General features: G+C 39.2%; 2 protein-coding genes and 1 long non-coding RNA gene across 3 annotated transcripts in view; 1 reads left to right on the top strand and 2 right to left on the bottom strand.

Annotated features, from left to right (window-relative positions):
* Positions 1-18759, top strand: part of LOC141759893 (uncharacterized) — a 488172-nt gene that overhangs the window by 27060 nt on the left and 442353 nt on the right. The window lies entirely within an intron of this gene.
* On the bottom strand, positions 265-13455 carry cngb3.1 (cyclic nucleotide gated channel subunit beta 3, tandem duplicate 1). The gene is made up of 19 exons (XM_074622706.1): positions 13414-13455; positions 13211-13241; positions 11763-11830; positions 11662-11732; positions 8614-8774; positions 8216-8512; positions 7922-8130; positions 7770-7820; positions 6622-6708; positions 6456-6520; positions 5902-6024; positions 2559-2700; positions 2264-2423; positions 1966-2063; positions 1761-1844; positions 1520-1638; positions 1060-1212; positions 766-910; positions 265-558 (listed from the first exon to the last, which is right to left on the bottom strand). The coding sequence occupies exons 1-19, from the start codon at positions 13453-13455 to the stop codon at positions 547-549; spliced, it is 2118 nt and encodes a 705-aa protein (XP_074478807.1). The 3' UTR covers positions 265-546.
* LOC141760060 (cyclic nucleotide-gated channel beta-3-like) overlaps positions 15448-18759 on the bottom strand; it is a 37030-nt gene continuing 33718 nt past the window's right edge. Inside the window, exons 12-18 of the mRNA XM_074622704.1 lie at positions 18478-18637; positions 17843-17940; positions 17669-17752; positions 17028-17146; positions 16749-16901; positions 16073-16214; positions 15448-15972 (exon numbers count right to left, since the gene is read on the bottom strand). Coding sequence (XP_074478805.1) covers positions 15946-15972; positions 16073-16214; positions 16749-16901; positions 17028-17146; positions 17669-17752; positions 17843-17940; positions 18478-18637 — 783 coding nt within the window. The 3' untranslated portion in view covers positions 15448-15945. The remainder of the gene's footprint in view (positions 15973-16072; positions 16215-16748; positions 16902-17027; positions 17147-17668; positions 17753-17842; positions 17941-18477; positions 18638-18759) is intronic.

Here is an 18759-nt window from a genome sequence, read left to right as displayed (position 1 = left end):
GTCTCCTGTGTGTTACCTTTTCTTAGGCCTCAGAGATATCTAGAAACTGTTAAAGGTGCTAAATTCAATATCCAGAGCATTAATATAGCAGCAAACAACTATTTGCTATGTAAAGACCAAGTGGAGTAATGGCTACCTGAGCAGATAATGAAGTCACTCTCCCACACTTTCGCCGTTGTTTGCAGTGTTAGCTGCGAGACGCCAGGACTGTTGTCATCACCCTTTAATTTTCTTTTTAAGAAGTTAAAATTCTAATGTTAAACATTAGGTGGTACTCTTTATTGTAAACATCTTAACTTTACCTTTCAAAAAATAACGCACACTTTACAATCAACATGAATTCTTTAAACGTAACATTAACCTGCAGATTTGGCTGCTGGCACTGATTAGGTTAAATGTAACTATTAAGGAATCTACAAAAGTTAACAAGGTGAATACTATTGGATTATAATTACAGATTCTGTCTTCTTGTGAGTCTTTCAGTAGACAATGTGATATATAAAATGATACAGATTTGAAGTGGTGGCACTCCTCAGCATCCCACTCTCATTTCTGCTCCTGTGGACATAAAACAAAAAGACAACATTATGTCATTGTGTCTTTAGCAAAACCTGCAGTGTGTCTGTTTTAAGTTTGGTACCAGTTCTCCCATCATACATGGCTCGTAAACATTTTCTATAGTAGTGCAAGGCTATTTGTCACCTACCAAATCAAACTATCCCAGCTATCTCTACGAAGAATGTTGCATCACTGTAAAGACTTTACCTTTTTTGCCAAGGATCCTTTGTGGAATTTGGCCATGACTTTCAGTAGCTTGGGTGTTGGTGGTTTTGGTCCAAACAGAGCTAGACCTTTCGGCTTTACCTCTTCGGTTTTAGCACCTGCAGGGCCTTTGGCTTTAATCAGTTTCCTTCACAATCACAAACAGAGACAATCCTTAATGGGCTGCATTTTAGAATTGAATTTGGAGGTTGGTGCTGATAAATTACTTATTAAAGTTGAGCCATAGCCACAATGAAATTGTGTATACCAAAGATGTCCTAACTGTAAATGACTCACCTTCCCTTCCTGGCCAACACTTTCTGAGACGCTGGGTAGTGGATGAGGATGTCAAACAAGTCTTTCTTCTCCAGGACAAAAAGGTTAGCGAAGCCATGCGCTTTCACGTTAGCTGTGCGCCTGTTTCCTCCATCTTTGGCAGACTGTAGTAAACTGATGGGGATTGATGCAAAAATATACCATGTGTCCATTTCAAATAGCAATGGTCTCTTGGGAAATCTATCTGTATCTCTACAGCCATGCACTATACTATACTATAATTTAGCTTTGTTTAAGGTAAGGAAACTGCACCAGATTTAACTGAAGCAAATATATTCTCCTTATGTATAGGAGGCTTGTCATCAAGACACTTACTGGATAATAAGATGATGAAAAAGTAAGGATAAATGTGACTTGATTTCTTTTAGCTCTGTTATTGTATGTTCTAGTTGTCAAAGATCGCTACTAAATGCAGACAAACCTGATTTCCCCAAACACGCTGCCAGCCTTCAGTGTGACAAACACAATACTGTTGTCAGGTCCTCCCACCACCTGCACCGCTCCACCTTTGATGATGTACATCTCTTTACCGATGTCCCCCTGCGGAGGAGAGCGCAGGGCAAGAACGCAGAGGTCAGCATCACACTCGGATAAATTATTGGTTATTTGCTTCATGATGGTCGCCAAGGTTTATCATTACACACACACACACACACACTCACTTTCTTCACAACAAAGTCTCCAGGTAGATAGACAATTGACTTGAGCCTCAGCAACATGTCCACCAACATCTGCTGGTCGCAGCCCTGGAAGAGACGACATCAGGTTGACAGGTGAGTTTTCAGTTGGATGTGCACGACTCCACAGTTTCCAAAACGCAATCTAATTGTCTAAAATTTTAGGAGGCCACAGTGACTGCGGAGTCACCTGAAACAGTGCAATCTTCTGGAAGGTTGACAGGTTGACGTCGACAGCGATGGCAGTTCTCATCACCAGAGGCATCTTGTCCAGCAGCTCAGACTCATCTGGAGAGGACATGGATACAATTTTGTTTTTATGTGGAGCATAAAAATGACAAATAAAGGAATCTTGATATCTTAACATCTCTGAAAATGTACTTTGTCAGTTCAATATTAGTCTGCTTTCAGTAGAGAGTTTGAGTGTCTCATCAGGTTTTTCACTCTAATAAGGATACATTCCTGGTATAAAGGTTTCTGAGACTCACCTAGCATGCCCTGAGCTGCCCAGGTGTAGTTGTACCAGGTCCGGATTCTGTTCTGGCAATATTTGGGGATCGAGTAGGTGTTCATGTAGTCAACACAGCCGTCCATCGATGCCCGGTAATATGTCTTTCCTGCTGTTGCTGCTCCTATGACATCTCTCATCTGAGAAAGAAAGACCGATGGATAGGGAGAGTATTGAATTACAATATACATCGTGAAGAAAAGCTTTTGATAAGATGTGCGATATATTGATAGTTATGAATACAACTTCTGTCGAAAAAACCCTCCCCTACCTACCTGTCCAATTAAACTGGAGAACACAAAGACACCAATGAAAAAGTTGGCCATCTGAAAGGTAATCTCAAAGGTGGTGACAGGCTCTGGAAGACCACCGATGTTGATTAGACTGCGGACGGCAAAGTAGTAACAACGAATGTACCTGTGGTAGCACAGGGTACATGTTAATTTAATTTCGAGTATAGTATTCCATGAAAAAAAATCATAGTATAATGTATAATTTCACAGAAATAAAGATTATCATTAAGTGTCATATAAGTATAGTATGCCATAAAACATTTTACAAACTAGAATTACTGCCTTATAGTATGTTGAAAAAATAAACAATTCATAGTATAGTATGTCGAAAATCTTTTAAAAGTCATAGTATAGTATGTCGAAAAAAAGTCGTAGTGTAGCATGTCGAAAAAATCAAATTCATAGTATAGTATTTTGTAAAAAATAAGTCATAGTATAGTATGTCGAAAAAAAGTCATAGTATAGTATGTCAAAGAAATAAAAAAAATTCATAGTATAGTATGCCGAAAAAGAAAGCATAGTATAGTATGTTGAAAAAATAAAAAAGCATAGTATAGTATTCTGGCGACCCCTGCTGTCGCTTGTATAGTAGGGTTTCTGTTAACCTGCCATAAGGGCTTTCTAGGAACACCTTGGCCCAGTGTTCACAGCCTATACATCCTAGGCTCATGACTCATTCTCTCTCTCTTTCTCTCTTTCCCTGCAGACACCATCACCGGGAATGTGGCAGACCTAAGTTCTCCTTAGTTAATCCGTTGCTTGTTTTATACATTTTACAACACGTTCACACCATTTACACTCTCCATGCACATCTTACATTACTGATACTACTGATATTTACACCCCATACCTTTTCGATCCTTTTGTTCTGCATAATTTCCTCTATTTTTGTTTAATAAATAAATTGATTTAATCGTTACCATGGTGTGTCTCCCTTTTTGTCATGGCCTTGAGTACCAAGTTGTGACAGGATGTTGAAAAAAGTCATAGTATAGTATGACGGAAAAAAACAAAAGTCATAGTATAGTATGTTGAAAAAATAAAAAAGTCATTGTATGGCTTATCAATAAAATTTAAAAAGTCATAGTATAGAATGGCGAATAAAGTCACAATATAGTATGTCGAAAACTAATAAAAAGTCATTGTATAGTTTGTCAAAAAAAAGGCTTAGTGTAGAAGGTCGAAAAAAAAGTCATTGTATAGTTAATTGAAAAAATAAAAAAGGTCACAGTATAGTTTGTTGCAAAAAAGGTATAGTATAGTATGTCGGAAAAATAAAAAAGATATAGTATAGTATGTTGAAAAAAAGTCAGTATTGTATGTCGAAAGAATTTAAAAAGGCATAGTATAGTATGTTGAAAAAAAGGCATAGTATAGTTAATCGAAAAATATAAAAAAGGTCATAGTATATAGTATGTCAAAGAAAAGTCATAGTATAGTATGTCGAAAAAATTTAAAAAGTCATAGCATAGTATGTTGAAGAAAAGGTCACAGCATAGTATGTCGAAAAAATTTAAAAGTCATATAGTATGTTGAAAAAAATTAAGTCATAGAATAGTATTTTAAAAAAAAGTATATTATAGTATGTCGAAAAAAATAAAACAAGTCATATTATATGTAAAAAAAGTCGTAGTATAGTTTATCAAACAAATAAGCAAAAAAGGTGATAGTATAGTATGTCAAAAAAATAAAAAAATTCATAGTATAGTATGTCGACATTTTTTACAAGTTATATTATAGTAAGTCAGAAAAACGGTAAAGTATAGTATGTCAAAAAATTAAAAGTCACAGTATAGTATGTCAAAAAAAGTCATATAGTATGTTGAAAAAAGACAGTATAGTATGTCGAAAAAATTAAAAAGGCATAGTATAGTATGTTGAAAATTTTTTAAAAGTCATAGTATAGTATGTCAAAAAAAAGGCACAGTATAGTACGTCGAACGAATTTAAAAAGTCATAGTATAGTATTTTGAAAAAAAGGCTTAGTATAGTATGTAGAAAATAAAAAAGTCATAGTATAGTATTTAAAAAAAAAAGTATATTATAGTATGTCGAAAAAATAAAACAAGTCATAGTATATGTCAAAAAAAGTCATAGTATGGTTTATCAAGAAAAATAAAAAAGTGTCATAGTATAGTATGTCTAAAAAAAGCATAGTATAGTATGTTGAAAGATTTTAAAAAGTCATAGTATAGTATGTCGAAAAAAGTCAGAGCATACTTTGTCGAAAAAATTAAAAAGTCATAGTATGGTATTGCCGAAAAAATTAAAAGTCATAGTATAGTATGTAGAAAAAAAGGCATAGTGTAGTATGTCGAAAGAATAAGGCACAGTATAGTACGTCGAATGAATTTAAAAAGTCATAGTATAGTATGTAGAAAATATAAAAAAAGTCATACTATAGTATGTCGAAAAAAGACATAGTATATGTCTAAAAAATTAAAAAAGTCATACTATAGTATGCCGAAAAAAATAGAAAGTTCATAGTATAGTAAGTCAGAAAAATTGTAAAGTATAGTACGTCGAAAAAATAAGTCATAGTATAATATATCAAAAAAAGTCGTAGTATAGTATGTTGAAAAAAGACAGTTTAGTATGTCGAAAAAATAAAAAAGTCATAGTATAGTATGTCAAAAAAAAGTCATATTATAGTATGATAAACAGTATGTAAACTCTATAACGTGTGCTTCAGAATAATGTAGTGATTTCGGCTTTTTTTTTCTTAACGACCCTGTCTTTGAACGGTCTGAATGAGACAGCAGCGGAGAAGAGACAGCTGATCAGAGAGGGGGAAGGACGGGAGATGGGGAGACAGCCAGCGGCAGCTGGACTCGGAGGGCTCTTTTAGTGCCATGAGCCAGCGATGCAGTATGGTACTTTCGTTTTCTTCTGTGCCGTGTCTCCTCAGTCTCCGCCTTTCACGGTCTCTACCGTTGTATCTGTGTAACTCAACAGAGCCAACCATTCTCATTCGTCACAGGCTACAGTACAACAACATGACGGCGCTCTTGCCACGAAAGCTGCATGAAAGATTTTAAAAAACTTCTTTTTTCTTTTAATTGCTTACGTTTGTCATGTTTGTTATATAAATCATTAGAGTGGAAATCCATTTAGTTAACCAGTTTAAGTTGGTTGAATGATTCACTTCCACTTTAAACCAAAGTGGATCAGATTAGGGTTATTGCTGGGGTGTTGCTAAGTGGTTGGTATGAGACACAAAAGGGTTGGCTCTCAATATTTCAGCACCACGGAAAGCCCCGACAACAACGCTAACGTCTATAATCACAAACATCAGAAACAACGAGACAAAGTAAATAGTACTCACGCAATGCCCACTCCATCATACACCCATGTGGTCGACTTAAGACCCTGATAGATTGAGGCAATATAGTACGCACAGCTGTTGAGATGGAGGACAAAGAGCAGGTACCCTGTGGTGCGAATCACTCTGCGTTAGAAAGACAGCGATATAAACAGATAGAGTGAGCTGATCTGTATGTGGAGTAATGGTCATTTTAGTTGCAAATATCGTCAAGATGGAAAAAAAACTATAAACTAAATGAATAACAGCATGTATATAGGCTGTGAAAACAGCAGAAGATGCATAGCTAATTTAAATTGCTGACTATGACAATTCAGTACAAAGTAAAATCTGTGCAGTGTGAACAGGGGGGTCGGGTGTTGTACAAACAATTTAGTTACAAAGACTAAATGACAAACAATTGAAAAGTAAATGGTTCAGAAACTTTTAAACTGTCATCAGGCCTCTTTATCTGCTCACAGCCAACTCAACAGTAGAGTTCATCTAATGGCAGAAGTTTACACAGTGTATTAGGAACTGTATTGATTTGTTCCTGTCATTGTTCCAGGAGCATTTACCTCCAGATGTAGGCCTTGGCCATGATACTCTCAAGACGATCGCTGAATTCAAAGAAGGACTCGATCTAAAACACACAAGGAAACAAACTAGTGAGGGACTGGACAGGAAATATGAAGCCTGTTCTTCATTTACATCATCAGTAAAAACAATCAGTTTGCTGCCTACCCTGATAAAGCGGTTGAGTCTGTATATGGAGGAGAATTCAAAGTGCAGGCACAGAAGGTCAAAGGGGAGGATGCTAAAGAGATCAATCTAAAAAGAGAGGGATAAAAACATTTTGTTAAATTCCACGATTTGGTCCACATAAAAGATTTACTTTGCTGTGACAGACACAGTGGTGGAAGAAGTATTAAGATCATTTACCAGTACAACATTGTGAAAATACTCAAATACATGTAAAGCTCCTTCATTTCAAATTTGACTTAAAGCAGCAGTAGGCAAGATTGGAGCACATACAGTATGATTAAAAGTTATTTTTATAAAATGGTCACTGTATCCTGACAGGTAATCTGAAAAATAAATCATGTGCCTCTGTGTCCTCCGGTGCTCCTAATGGCATCTGCAAGATTTCACAGACCGGAGGAAAACAACCAATCAGAGCCGAGCTGGAGCCTTGCCGTCTCTGAGCAGCTGTCATTCACTCACAAACTCTGATCAAACGGTCAAACTAGGCAGCGCTGATCAAATATGAATCAATATTCTGTTACTGTAATGTCTATTTCTCGCCTCAAATGTTTTCAGAAACATCTTGTAGGGTACTGAGAACGTTTGTGACCCGGCAGCCATGTTGAGATCTGTTGAGGAAATACCAAACACCGCATTTGCATTTGAAGTTTTACATCCAGTCACAGTGATGATGTTAACAAATATATCAGACAATAAACAGGCAATTTAGTGATATCCCCGCAGTCGTGGTCTTGACCGGTCTTGATATAAAAATCTGAGTGTCTTTGTTGACTCTTTGTCTGAGATCAAGACAAGACCGAGTGAAAATGCGGTCGATTCCGAGACGATAGCTTCAAAAAGTGGTATTGAGACCGGTCTCTGGTTTTAGTATTTGTTAGCTAGTGGCTAAAATAGATCGGCACTGTTGTTGTCCCGGCTGCAAAAACACCTCCGGACTGCACACTCAGGCGTGTCTTTGTCCCCCCCCCCCTTCCAGGGTGCCCATGTTGACACTTTTTGGCCTTTTTTTAAATTTCCGGGGTAAAGGCAATTCAGCTGAAACTCTGGGGTTTAGTTACTCTTTGAGTACAGTACTTGTAAATGTACTTAGCTACTTTCCACCACCGGACACATCATTACAGTCTCACCTTAAAACGCTGTGATTTCCGATAATGTGCCTTAGTCGTAGGTCCGTCTGTCTGCCGGGGAATTACACACAGTATTACAGTTCAGCTGGAAGAACATGATACAGATCAGATAGGTCACTATTAAAGATGCTTCATGATGCTTTGTGACTTACAACAACGTCTCCGCCTTTGACGAACTGTAGTCGGGGCGACCAAATGACGATGTCAATAACATTCACTAGGTCGCTAAGAACGTCACATAATATCCAGTAGGGGTTGTTGGTTTCGTTATGGTACGGGAAGACCATCCGGGCGGTGCAAAACCAAATGTTGTAGTTGAGCGCCACCGCTACCACGGAACACCAGGTGATATATCGACGATCTGTAGAGAGACGGACATGCAGATGTTTGTGTGTTTATGTTCATTTCATCTCTTCGGACATGTTCCCTGTGTGCACCACACCTACCTAAAGGATCGAAGGTGCTCCCCAGGACGGTGTCCATCATGCGCTCGATTGGACGGAAGAGGATGTCGAAGAACGAGCAGCTGATGTCCGGGAGGAACTTCGCTTTCTTCCTGGCCTCCTCCGCCAGCCTCTCCTCCTCTTTTTTCGTCTCGCCCGCCAGCCTTTTCTCCTCGTCCTTTTTCTTCTTCTCCTCTGCCTTTATGGCTGCCTGTTCTGCCTTCTTTTTATCCGCTTCTTCTTTTGCTATTCGCTCCTCTTCCTTCAGTCTGATGTAGTCCTCCTTCTTCAGAATAGGCGCTGAGCAGGCGAAAAGAGTGACGAAAAGTTAAATAGCGCTTTGACCGTGTTTGTATGCTTCTTTTGTGTCTGCGTGTCGGTTCGTACACGTCCATACTTACTGACGGGCGGGGTGATCTCTGGCGAAGTGGAGTAAGGGTCTATGGCTTTCTCTCTGAGGATCTCTGTCCGCTCTCTTAACTTCTTGATCACACTTCTGAGCGTGTCATCTGTGCAACGGAAGTAGACAACGGGTGGAGGAGGAGGAGTAGGGGCCTTCTCACTGAAAACAGGGAGCAAAAGCAAAAAAGAAAGATGAATAAAGGAACACCATAGAAAAGGTGACATTAAATCAGAGAGGAGGGGAGAGGGGGGGGGGCTGAATTGGAGAATACTATATAATGGTGAGCAGGAAGATTCTCAATAAATGGAACAAATAAGCAAGCGTGGCAGTTATAGTTCATGTTATTATTGTCACTATTAATCTGACAGACATACACACAACCCTATATCCGCTCTGTAAACAGGTTACACTTCTTTTTCACTTTGATCTGACCTGAAAATAGGATTTTCTTTATTTCAAATTAGGGCTGTCAAAGTTAACACGATAATGCGTTCTCACAAATTAGTTTTAACGCCGCTAATTTCTTTAACGCATTAACGCAGCTTGCGATTTTAAGGTTGGAGCGAGCTCAAAGCTAGAGTAAAGGTGCTGGCACCATATGTAACCAGAAAACCTAAAGAACCCATCGGTACCAACCATGTCATACTAGCTTGTCGCAAAGGAGGCTAAATAACGCTCCAAACTAACGCTAAATTTTGGAGAGGAAAAACTGGCATGGCGATTTTCAAAGAGGTCCCTTGACCTTTGACCTCAAGATATTTGAATGAAAATGGGTTCTATAACACGAGTCTCCCCTTTACAGACATGCCCACTTTATGATAATCACATGTTGGGCTTGAGTTTGCCATGTTAGGATTTGAGCATATTTGTTATGCTAAATGCAGTACCTGTGAGGGTTTCTGGACAATATCTGTCATTGTTTTGTGTTGTTAATTGATTTCCAATAATAAATATACAAACACTTGCATAAAGCAGCATATTGCCCACTTACATGTTGATAAAAGTATTAAATACTTGACAAATCTCCCTTTAAGGTACATATTGAACAGAAAAAAAAAAAATGTGTGATTGATTTTGCGATTAATCGCGATTAAATATTTTAATCGATTGCCAGCCCTAATTTTCATAAGACCATCCATGCTATTATCTCACTACGTCAGCTATTGATCATTTATAAATCAAAAAAGAAAAAAAGAAAAGAAATTCATTACATAGTGTATAAATCATCTGCAAATAAAAATAATTCTTTGAAACTAATTCCCACTAGCATGGTGAACGCTATCCCTGATTGTTCTCTGTCACAAATACCACTAAGCTCCTAATCTCCTTTCCTACTTTGGGAGTCACAGGCTGCAGGTCACAGTGTGATCACGACTGCTGTTACTGCAGCTCACATACACAACGTCCACGGGACTTATTGTGAGGGAAGACGAAACAATGGAGGTGGAGCCGCTCAGAGTAAACGGTCCATCTGTACAGTCAGTTCTAAATGGTTAATGCATGTTTGGTGGGGGGGGGGGTGTAAATATAACAAGTTTACATTTAAGTGGCATATGTTAATATTATTATAATTTTTTTTTTGTGAAGCAAGACATGGCAGGTGAGACTAGACAAGACAGAGCTTAATACGATGGGTGTTGAATGACAGGATTAACACAACGGGTCAAAACAAACAAAAGGACACAAATAAATGATGATGTAACAGTTATGCCTTAAGTTTTGTAATTATGTAAATGCTGAATGCTACAAAGTCAAATCACTGTAAATTCAGCTGACACAGGTCTTATTGTTTACTCTGCTGTACTGAAGCGGATTCACTGATACCTGGAGTTCCTGAAATGGACTGGGGGTCAAGCTACGGGGTCAAGGTATTCTTAGTCCAGTCAAGTTCACTTGTAAAGCTACTAATCACTGCTTCCAGTCACTCTCTCCTCTAGCTCTCATATTTGTACAACAACGAACAAATAATAATTAGTCGTTGCTTAATGGATCTTTTAAATATTTTAACAAAAAAAAATTCTCTAGGACCTCATGCCAGAGACGACAACATTCTAAAAAGGACCTAAAAGCTTTGCTATAGTGAGTATCACAACATGTCTGTAGGTAGAAGTGTTCAGCACCAGCATTTTATCAACAATCGGCAACATCTCTCTCAGTCTTCCTCTTGCCCATCCTCTGTAATAACACTCACTCATACAGACACAAAGTACCACACTGTAAAGAATTCAAAAAGCCGTGTGCCACACTTCACATGTATACATCAGAAGCTCTCACACATATTCTTATTATCATTACACAGCTAGACACTTCAAAATGAGTAGGGTAGCTAATTAAAAGGGCCAGTGTAGCATTAAGGGGGATCTATTAGTAGGAATGGAATATAATATTCTTAAGTATGTTTTCATTAGTGTATAATCACCTGAAACTAAGAATCGTTGTGTTTTCGTCACCTTAGAATGAGCCGTTTATATCTACATCAGGAGCAGGTCCTCTCCACGGAAACTTGTACCACCATGTTTCTACAGTAGTCCAGAACGGACCTGCTTGGGCCGCAGTCGATAACATTACTCGCTCCCGTCGCCGCTCTCTCTCTCTCTCTCTCTCTCGCCTCACCACTCACTTCCCATGTCTGCACACATACTAAGCACTCTATTCTTATCACAACTGGCTCTAGAGAAGGCCATTCACATTTTTACATCGTGCATCCTCATTGCTATATACCGCCAGATCCTTCACACTGTTTGTTTAAGGGCAACAGAAACATTTAAATTAAATGTGGGATTGTGACTAAAAAAACAATGGTTTTCTCAAATTCCCATCTCAGAAAAAAAAAATCTGAATTCAACCCATGAATGTTAGCCTAAGGTACCATTTGAAAGATTCAAATGTCAGCGCTGATACGTGCATCCATCAAAACCTCTGCAGGGTTGCAGGGGACGGAGCCTATCCAAACTCACACTAGGTGAGATGTGGGGCACACACAGTGTACTTTATCTTTTTTATTATTTAACCTTTGTTTATCCATGATAATGTGATGCATTCTTACTCTTCAGCCCCCTCTGCAGGAGCAGCAGCAGCAGCAGCTGGAGCAGGAGCAGCAGCAGCTGGAGCAGCAGCAGCTGGAGCAGCAGCAGCTGGAGCAGCAGCTGGAGCAGGAGCAGCAGCAGCCAGAGCAGCAGCAGCTGGAGCAGTAGATGCTGGAGCAGGAGCTGGAGCTGGGAGAAAAATACAGCAGCACTCTTTAGTCAGTTTCTCACAGCTGAAAACAACATCACCACTATATTAAAGGTTGATCCTGCCCAGGTGAATAAGAAAGGACACCACAAAATCCTCCTCTTCTACTGTAACAAACTCCTCCTGTGACTTCTTGCAGATTTTAATCTGTGAAAACGAAATCACTTAGAAATATGTGAGGGAAATTTTTGGCTCCAGAATATGCACGAGGTTGAACTCTGCTAAATGGAGTATCAATTCAGATTAAAGTGTTTTTAAACTTGCAGTTTAGCATGTATTTTTTTTTATAATGGACAAAAACAACTGCTTAAAAGCTCATACTGTAGTCTGTAGGAGGATATTGTTAAGTTTTAAACCACTAGAACTGGAATCAAATGTCCCCCATAGATAGGCTGAGTGAGATTCATCATTTCACATTCACAAAAGTGGAGAAAAAAATTCAGTACAGTCCTATAGTTTCAACTCAGTCTGTGTGTTTCTCATTATTTATTTATCCAAAAAGGAAGCAAGCAAACGAAGCACTAAGAAAACATGGATGTCGCTGCCTCCCTTGTGGTAAAAACAAACAACCCTAAGCCCATCCAGGTGCATGCTGGTCCTACCTGCCTACCTAGAACCTGCCCACAATTTTACCCAATTCATAAACAAAGGAAAATAATACTAATTACACAAAAAGATAAATATACTAAACAAGAAAATTGTTCAACTAAACAAATAACTAGCAAAAGAGAACACTATCAAAAATTGAGTACAAATAAAGTAAACATCTAGAATATTATTATTATTATTAGTAGTAGTAGTACCGGTAAAACAACTAAATACTAACAACAAATGAATAGCTCCTAGTGTCTCCTTCAGCTGTTTCACCATTTTCTGCATAAAAACAACAATCTGTCTGTCTGTGTTTTACAAAAAGCTTCAGCATATTATTTTCACAATCCGATCATGACATGATCATATGATAATTATCATTAATCATTAAAAGTATGCTCTCAAATATAATAGCTGAGTTCAGGTGCAATACAACAGCTTCAACTTCCATAATCACTGCTCCACCTGGTGGAGAGATAAACCATTCCAACTGGTTTCCACATCCTATGGTGCCATTTAATTTAATTTAATTACGAGTCAGCCCTGTCTTCACAGTAGAGTATCTTGTGAAAAAAAGCTCTATTTCATACACTTGCCACTACAATATGTCCAAGTCCCTGTGCATTTACTGTACTTGGCGAAAAACAGTGTTAGTGATGTAAATAATGTTGACGTTTTGGTCGCTAGTTGTGCGCCTGGCTCCCTGTAGAGGGCCTCCAGCGTCTCTTTGTCCTTTGTCACCAAAAAATTGCCAAAATGCCAAAACTTACCATCGGATATGTTAGTCCATTTATTTTCAAACTATTAGCTAACAAAAGTAGATAAATAAAACACCACCATCATTATCCTGACTTGCGTCCAAAACCCCTAGTCGTCCTCTCTGTGCGCCACACTCTGTGCACCTGATTAGACTACTATAGCTGCCCACAGCGCCACTCACTGGTCACCGCTGAAATGACACACTGGTCTTTACATGGTTGACTTTTTGTCCACTGTCCCTCAGCCACAGTAACATAACTCCTTTTTTTTTTCTCAAGTAGAAAAGACAAGGAGACAGATGCTAATGATCACAACAGACTTCTCACCTGGTTGTGCCTCTTCTTTCTTGGGCTCTTCTTCTTTCTTTTCTTCCTCTGTCTTCTTCACTTCCTCTTCTTTCTTTTCCTCCTCTTTCTTTGGCTGCTCATTTTCATCCTTCTTTTCAGGAGGCTTTTCTTCCTGTAAACACACCACAGCGTGCAGACAAAAGTGGACCAACAACGTCTCGAGAAAAATAGGACACACACAACCCGACCATCAGTTGTAAGACTCATCTATGGAGAGGAGGTCGTGTGGCTCTGGTTCCATCTGGAAGATACTTGACATCTTCCTAGACCATCTTTTTCATATATGTTTACATTATATGTATACATTTGTAGTGTCTATGTTGTAATTTCATCATGTTGTTACTCTGTATACACAGCATGTCTGTCCGTCCTGGGAGAGTTATCCCTCCTCTGTTGCTTTTCTTGAGGTTTCGTCCATTTTTCCCTGTTAAAAGGATTTTTCCTCATCCTATGCGGGTGTCGTAACTTTAAAAAGGACAGCGGGTGCTGTATCCTGTACAGATTGTAAAACCCCCTGAGGCAAATTTGTGATATCGAGCTACATAAATCAAATTGTCTTGACTTGAATCTATTTAGCTGTAAGTGCATCGAGCATACCGATGCAAGGATCCAAAAATGTCAAAGTGCTAAATAGGCTTCAGTTTTTGATAACTCCTAATGATCATCACAACTACACTTGTAGTCCATCCTCAGTACTGTCCCCTTCCTCAGGTTCAGCAAAAATATTGCTGACCCAGCATGCCACTTGAAAGAGCAACAGTAAATCCACCAGTGCGTGCCCAGACACCCTCCCAGTGCCAAGTTGCATCAGAGGCTTTCAGTGATCTCAGTCACCTGTCATGGTTAACCTTAAAAACAACTAGTACGTGACTCAGTGTGACAAACAGGTAGGTAAGTACAGAACCTGATTAATCTAACGTCTGGTTTAAATGGTGCACACGTGAAAACTGCTAAACGGCAACAAAGATAAAGAAATGTTTTCAATATACCTTTCTGGTCCAGGTTATATTGAAGGTTTTAGAGAAAGGCCAGGTCTTACCTTAGCTGGAGGAGGTGGGGTAGAAGGTGGGGTAGTAGGGGGAGGCTCAGGAGCCCCCATCCACTTTTTCAACCTGCTGAACATGGCGGTGCGTTGTGTCGGCTACAGGAAACAGGCCTGCCCGTCCACTTCTCCCTCCTGGAGACGCTTTCCTGTGTGGCTCTCAGATCCTTGAAAGAGTCCCGGGACGCTCTGTAGTCCTCGTCTCACATCCAAACAACAGACTGAGGCAATTCAATTCTTAGAACCATTAATTCCCTCTGGGCACTCCCCTTTATCCTGCAGTCAACACCAGATCAACCATCAAAGCCGCCAATCTCTGCCAGGCAGTGTTGACTCCAGTCCAGAGACCATTTAGAGGGCCTGATTACTTTATCATTTGTTGGCATCATAATAATTAATACAAGTGTGTCTTCTTAATAATCAGTGATCAGAAGAAAAGATGAAATACTGTGAGTCAAAGTAGGTTGGGGGATGGGATATATTTTCATTATTACAAACTGGTTACTAATAATAAAAAACTCTTCTCAGTTCTGCCTCTGCATCTCACACACAACTCAATGCATTTTCAACATATTTAATCATGGGATGACACATGAACTACATGTAAAAGTAACTGGTGTAAAATTAGACTGCTGGGGTTATCTCAGTCCACTCAGTCTGGCTACGGAGTTCACGGACACCACTTAGTGAATTAACCCCCGCATTGTCCCTGTCTGGCTAACGGGATTAGTTAGCACCTCTCTCTCTCTCTCTCTCTCTCTCTCTCTCTCTCTCTGAACAGCAACTCCTACTGTACAAACACACGGCCGACAGATGGATACGCAACAAGCAATCAAACAGGACAGGACACCGCTGTAAGTAAGCTGCAGTTACGTCAGGGAATTGTTTATTTGAGCAGATATTAATGGAGATCAAATCAATCAAATTAGCATTATTTTTACCGATTGTTATGATATATAATCTCTGTTAGGCTTTTACAACTACTGTGCGTTGGCAAAACAGAAAAAAATAGATGTAGCCAATAAAAGCAGACAAACAAAACAAGGTGGATAGGCAGATAAATATACAACAAACCCACTAGTTGAGGTTGACAGACATATTCAAATACTGTACATCTCATCAAAATAGCTTTGAAATATGTGTTTAATACATCGTTTTGGTGTTCAAATCTGCTTGTTGTCTTAGTTAGGTGGAGCATGTCATATCAAATGTTTGACCCTGGGAAATAACAGAAGCATCAGTTTTAAACAATATCTTAAAATACACACTCAGTACAAAAGAGTAGTAAGAGGCTGAAAACAAAACTGTACATTTACTCCCAAAAAGGAGTTATAAAAAAATAAGCTCACTACAATCCTCACTGGCCACCGGCAGCAGCAGCAGCCTGGGGGGGGGGGGGGGGGAAACACAAAATATGGTATGTTTAGCATAACTGCAAAGGCTTTCATATTTCCACATACAGATAGAAATGTAAAAGTTGTTACCTTCAATTTTTTAAGAAAGTCCTTTTTACCGAAAGCACGCAGCATTTTGGGCGTGGGCGGTTTGGGTCCGAACAGCGCAAGGCCTTTCTTCTTATCCCCTTCTGCTTTAGCGGCTGCCGGACCCTTCGCCTTCATGAGTTTCCTGCATGGACACACAAACAGAGAAGCTGGCTAAAGAAATGTCCTCTGATACTGTGCTTTCCCCTGGTTGTATATAATCCTAAATTTAAAGGGCCAGTGTGTTATATTTCAGGGGATCTATAAGCAGAAATAGAAAGGGAGGAGTGAGCGGAGGGGTACTCAGTTGGTTGCAATCTGCAACCACACCACAAGATGCCGCCAAATCCTCCACACTGTACCTTTAAAGATTTTATAAAGGGTATTGAGAAGGTGAGCAATTATTATAATTATATAATAAATAATATAATATTTGAGTCATTATTTTAAAGGGTAAATAATAAATTGCAAAGATTAGAATAGGTAATTGATTTTGATTAGATTGCCCCTATAAAGATGGTCAATAAATATGTTTTTGGGAAAAGTGTGTGCATGTTTTGTTTTATTTTCATTTACACTATTAATATTGCATCACCACCTTCTTGACTTATGGCAGAGTGCAGCAGCTCACCCCAGTGAAGACATGAGTTAGTTGTTTGTCTCCAGGCCTCTGACTCACCTTCCCTTCCTGGCCAACACTTTCTGAGACTCCGGGTAGTGGACCAGGATGTCAAACAGGTCTTTCTTCTCCAGGACGAAAAGGTTGGCGAAGCCGTAGGCTTTGACATTAGCTGTCCGCCTGTTCCCTCCATCTTTAGATGACTGCAACAGACTGAGAAAGATAAAACATTTTATGACTGAAAAATCCCAGAAACTTGGAATTTACAATGCTCTAAGATTCCTCTCTTCAGACTGTGTCTGAAGGTCTGACAGTGACAACGGCTGAACTATCTCTTACCTGATTTCTCCAAACACACAGCCGGCCTTCAGTGTGACAAACACAATACTGTTGTCAGGTCCTCCCACCACCTGCACCGCTCCACTTTTAATGATGTACATCTCTTTACCGATGTCCCCCTGCAGAAAGGGCAAAGTCATGTACACGTGAAGAAACAACAAATACTAGGGCTGACCCGAATACTTTGCTTCGACCGTGGTCATGCTATTTGACCTCCAAATCAGTATTTGAATGCTTCGTTTTTTAAATCTTTTTTTGTTTTCTATATATAAATATGTAATAATGTATACATCCCAAAATAGCCCATGAAATAAGGAATAATCCCATAACATTATTCATAATCAATATTAATCATTATTAGTTATTCTCAGTGTGTGTACATTAGTGCACCAGTGGCACTGTCCCGGGCTCTGAAACGGTTGAGATGGAGACGGACAGACAGAAGAACATGTCAGCCTGATGCGTCACGCTGCTCCGCGAAGCTTTGAATACCTTCGAATATTACTCACCGAAGCTTTGAAGACCAAAAAATGCTATTCGGGACAGCCCTAACAAATACTATACAGAAAAATAGACACTAGGTATGTACACAAAAGTTGTACTTCCAGGATGGTGATGATATAATAAGAATGTAAACTCACTTTCTTTACGACAAAGTCTCCTGATAAATAAACGATGGACTTGAGCCTCAGTAACATGTCCACCAACATCTGCTGGTCACAGCCCTGTGGAAGAAAAAAAGAGATGTAATTGACTTAATGTCCGAGCTGCAATGTGCCTGTTTTACTGCGTTTGTGGTGTCTTGAAAAGGGAACCTTGAAAAGATCAATCTTCTGAAAGGTGGTCAGGTTGATGTCGACAGCGATGGCGGTTCTCATCACTAGAGGCATCTTATCCAGCAGCTCGGACTCATCTGAAAGCATCAAGGGGAAACAGGAAAAATTTATTCCGCTGTCAAATAAGTCTGGAGCCACAGAGGGAAGTAGTACCACTTTTTTAAGGTGATATACTGTATGAGTGAAGGACTGATTCGTATAATTCAAGGCTTTAATCACCTATTTTATTGTATTGAATTTGTATAATTCTATTATATTTTGTTATTTTATTAATCACTTATTTTATTGTATTTAATTTGTATATTTTATTATATTTTATTATTATTTTATTAATCTAGTTTTTACTTCACCCTGTTTTACTACTATTACTGTTATTAAAGCTTTTAATTCTATTTTATTACCTTTTTATAATTTAAAGTCTTGCATGGATTGGTCTAAAATGATGACATGTCATTTTCACGGTCCACACTTGTTCTGTCTTACTTTTGGCTTGTCAGTGCACTTTGAACTGCACTCACCTGTATGAAAGGTGTTATACAAATAAAGTTTGATTCATTGATTGATTCTGACATCCTGTAAAAACTGATCTGAGCCCTTTGTCCAATGTTACTGACCCAGCATGCCCTGAGCGTCCCAGGTGTAGGTGAACCAGGTGCGGACTCGGTTCTGCACCAAAGAGGGGATGTGGTTTGTCATCATGTAGTCCACGGTGCCGTCCATGGAGGCCCGGAAGTAGGTCTGTCCTGCTGTGGCAGCACCGATGACGTCTCTCATCTGAGGCACGATGACGGTGAGAACAAATACATGAACTGAGGAAACCTTCGGTTAACTACTGTTGTCAATTAGACAGTTTTTGTTTGACAGTCAAGGGAACCAATGAACTACAGTTGGAGTGA

The sequence above is a fragment of the Sebastes fasciatus genome, chromosome 21 (assembly GCF_043250625.1).
Source record: "Sebastes fasciatus isolate fSebFas1 chromosome 21, fSebFas1.pri, whole genome shotgun sequence".
Lineage (NCBI taxonomy): Eukaryota > Metazoa > Chordata > Actinopteri > Perciformes > Sebastidae > Sebastes > Sebastes fasciatus.
This window is presented reverse-complemented; position numbering and strand designations above follow the sequence as displayed.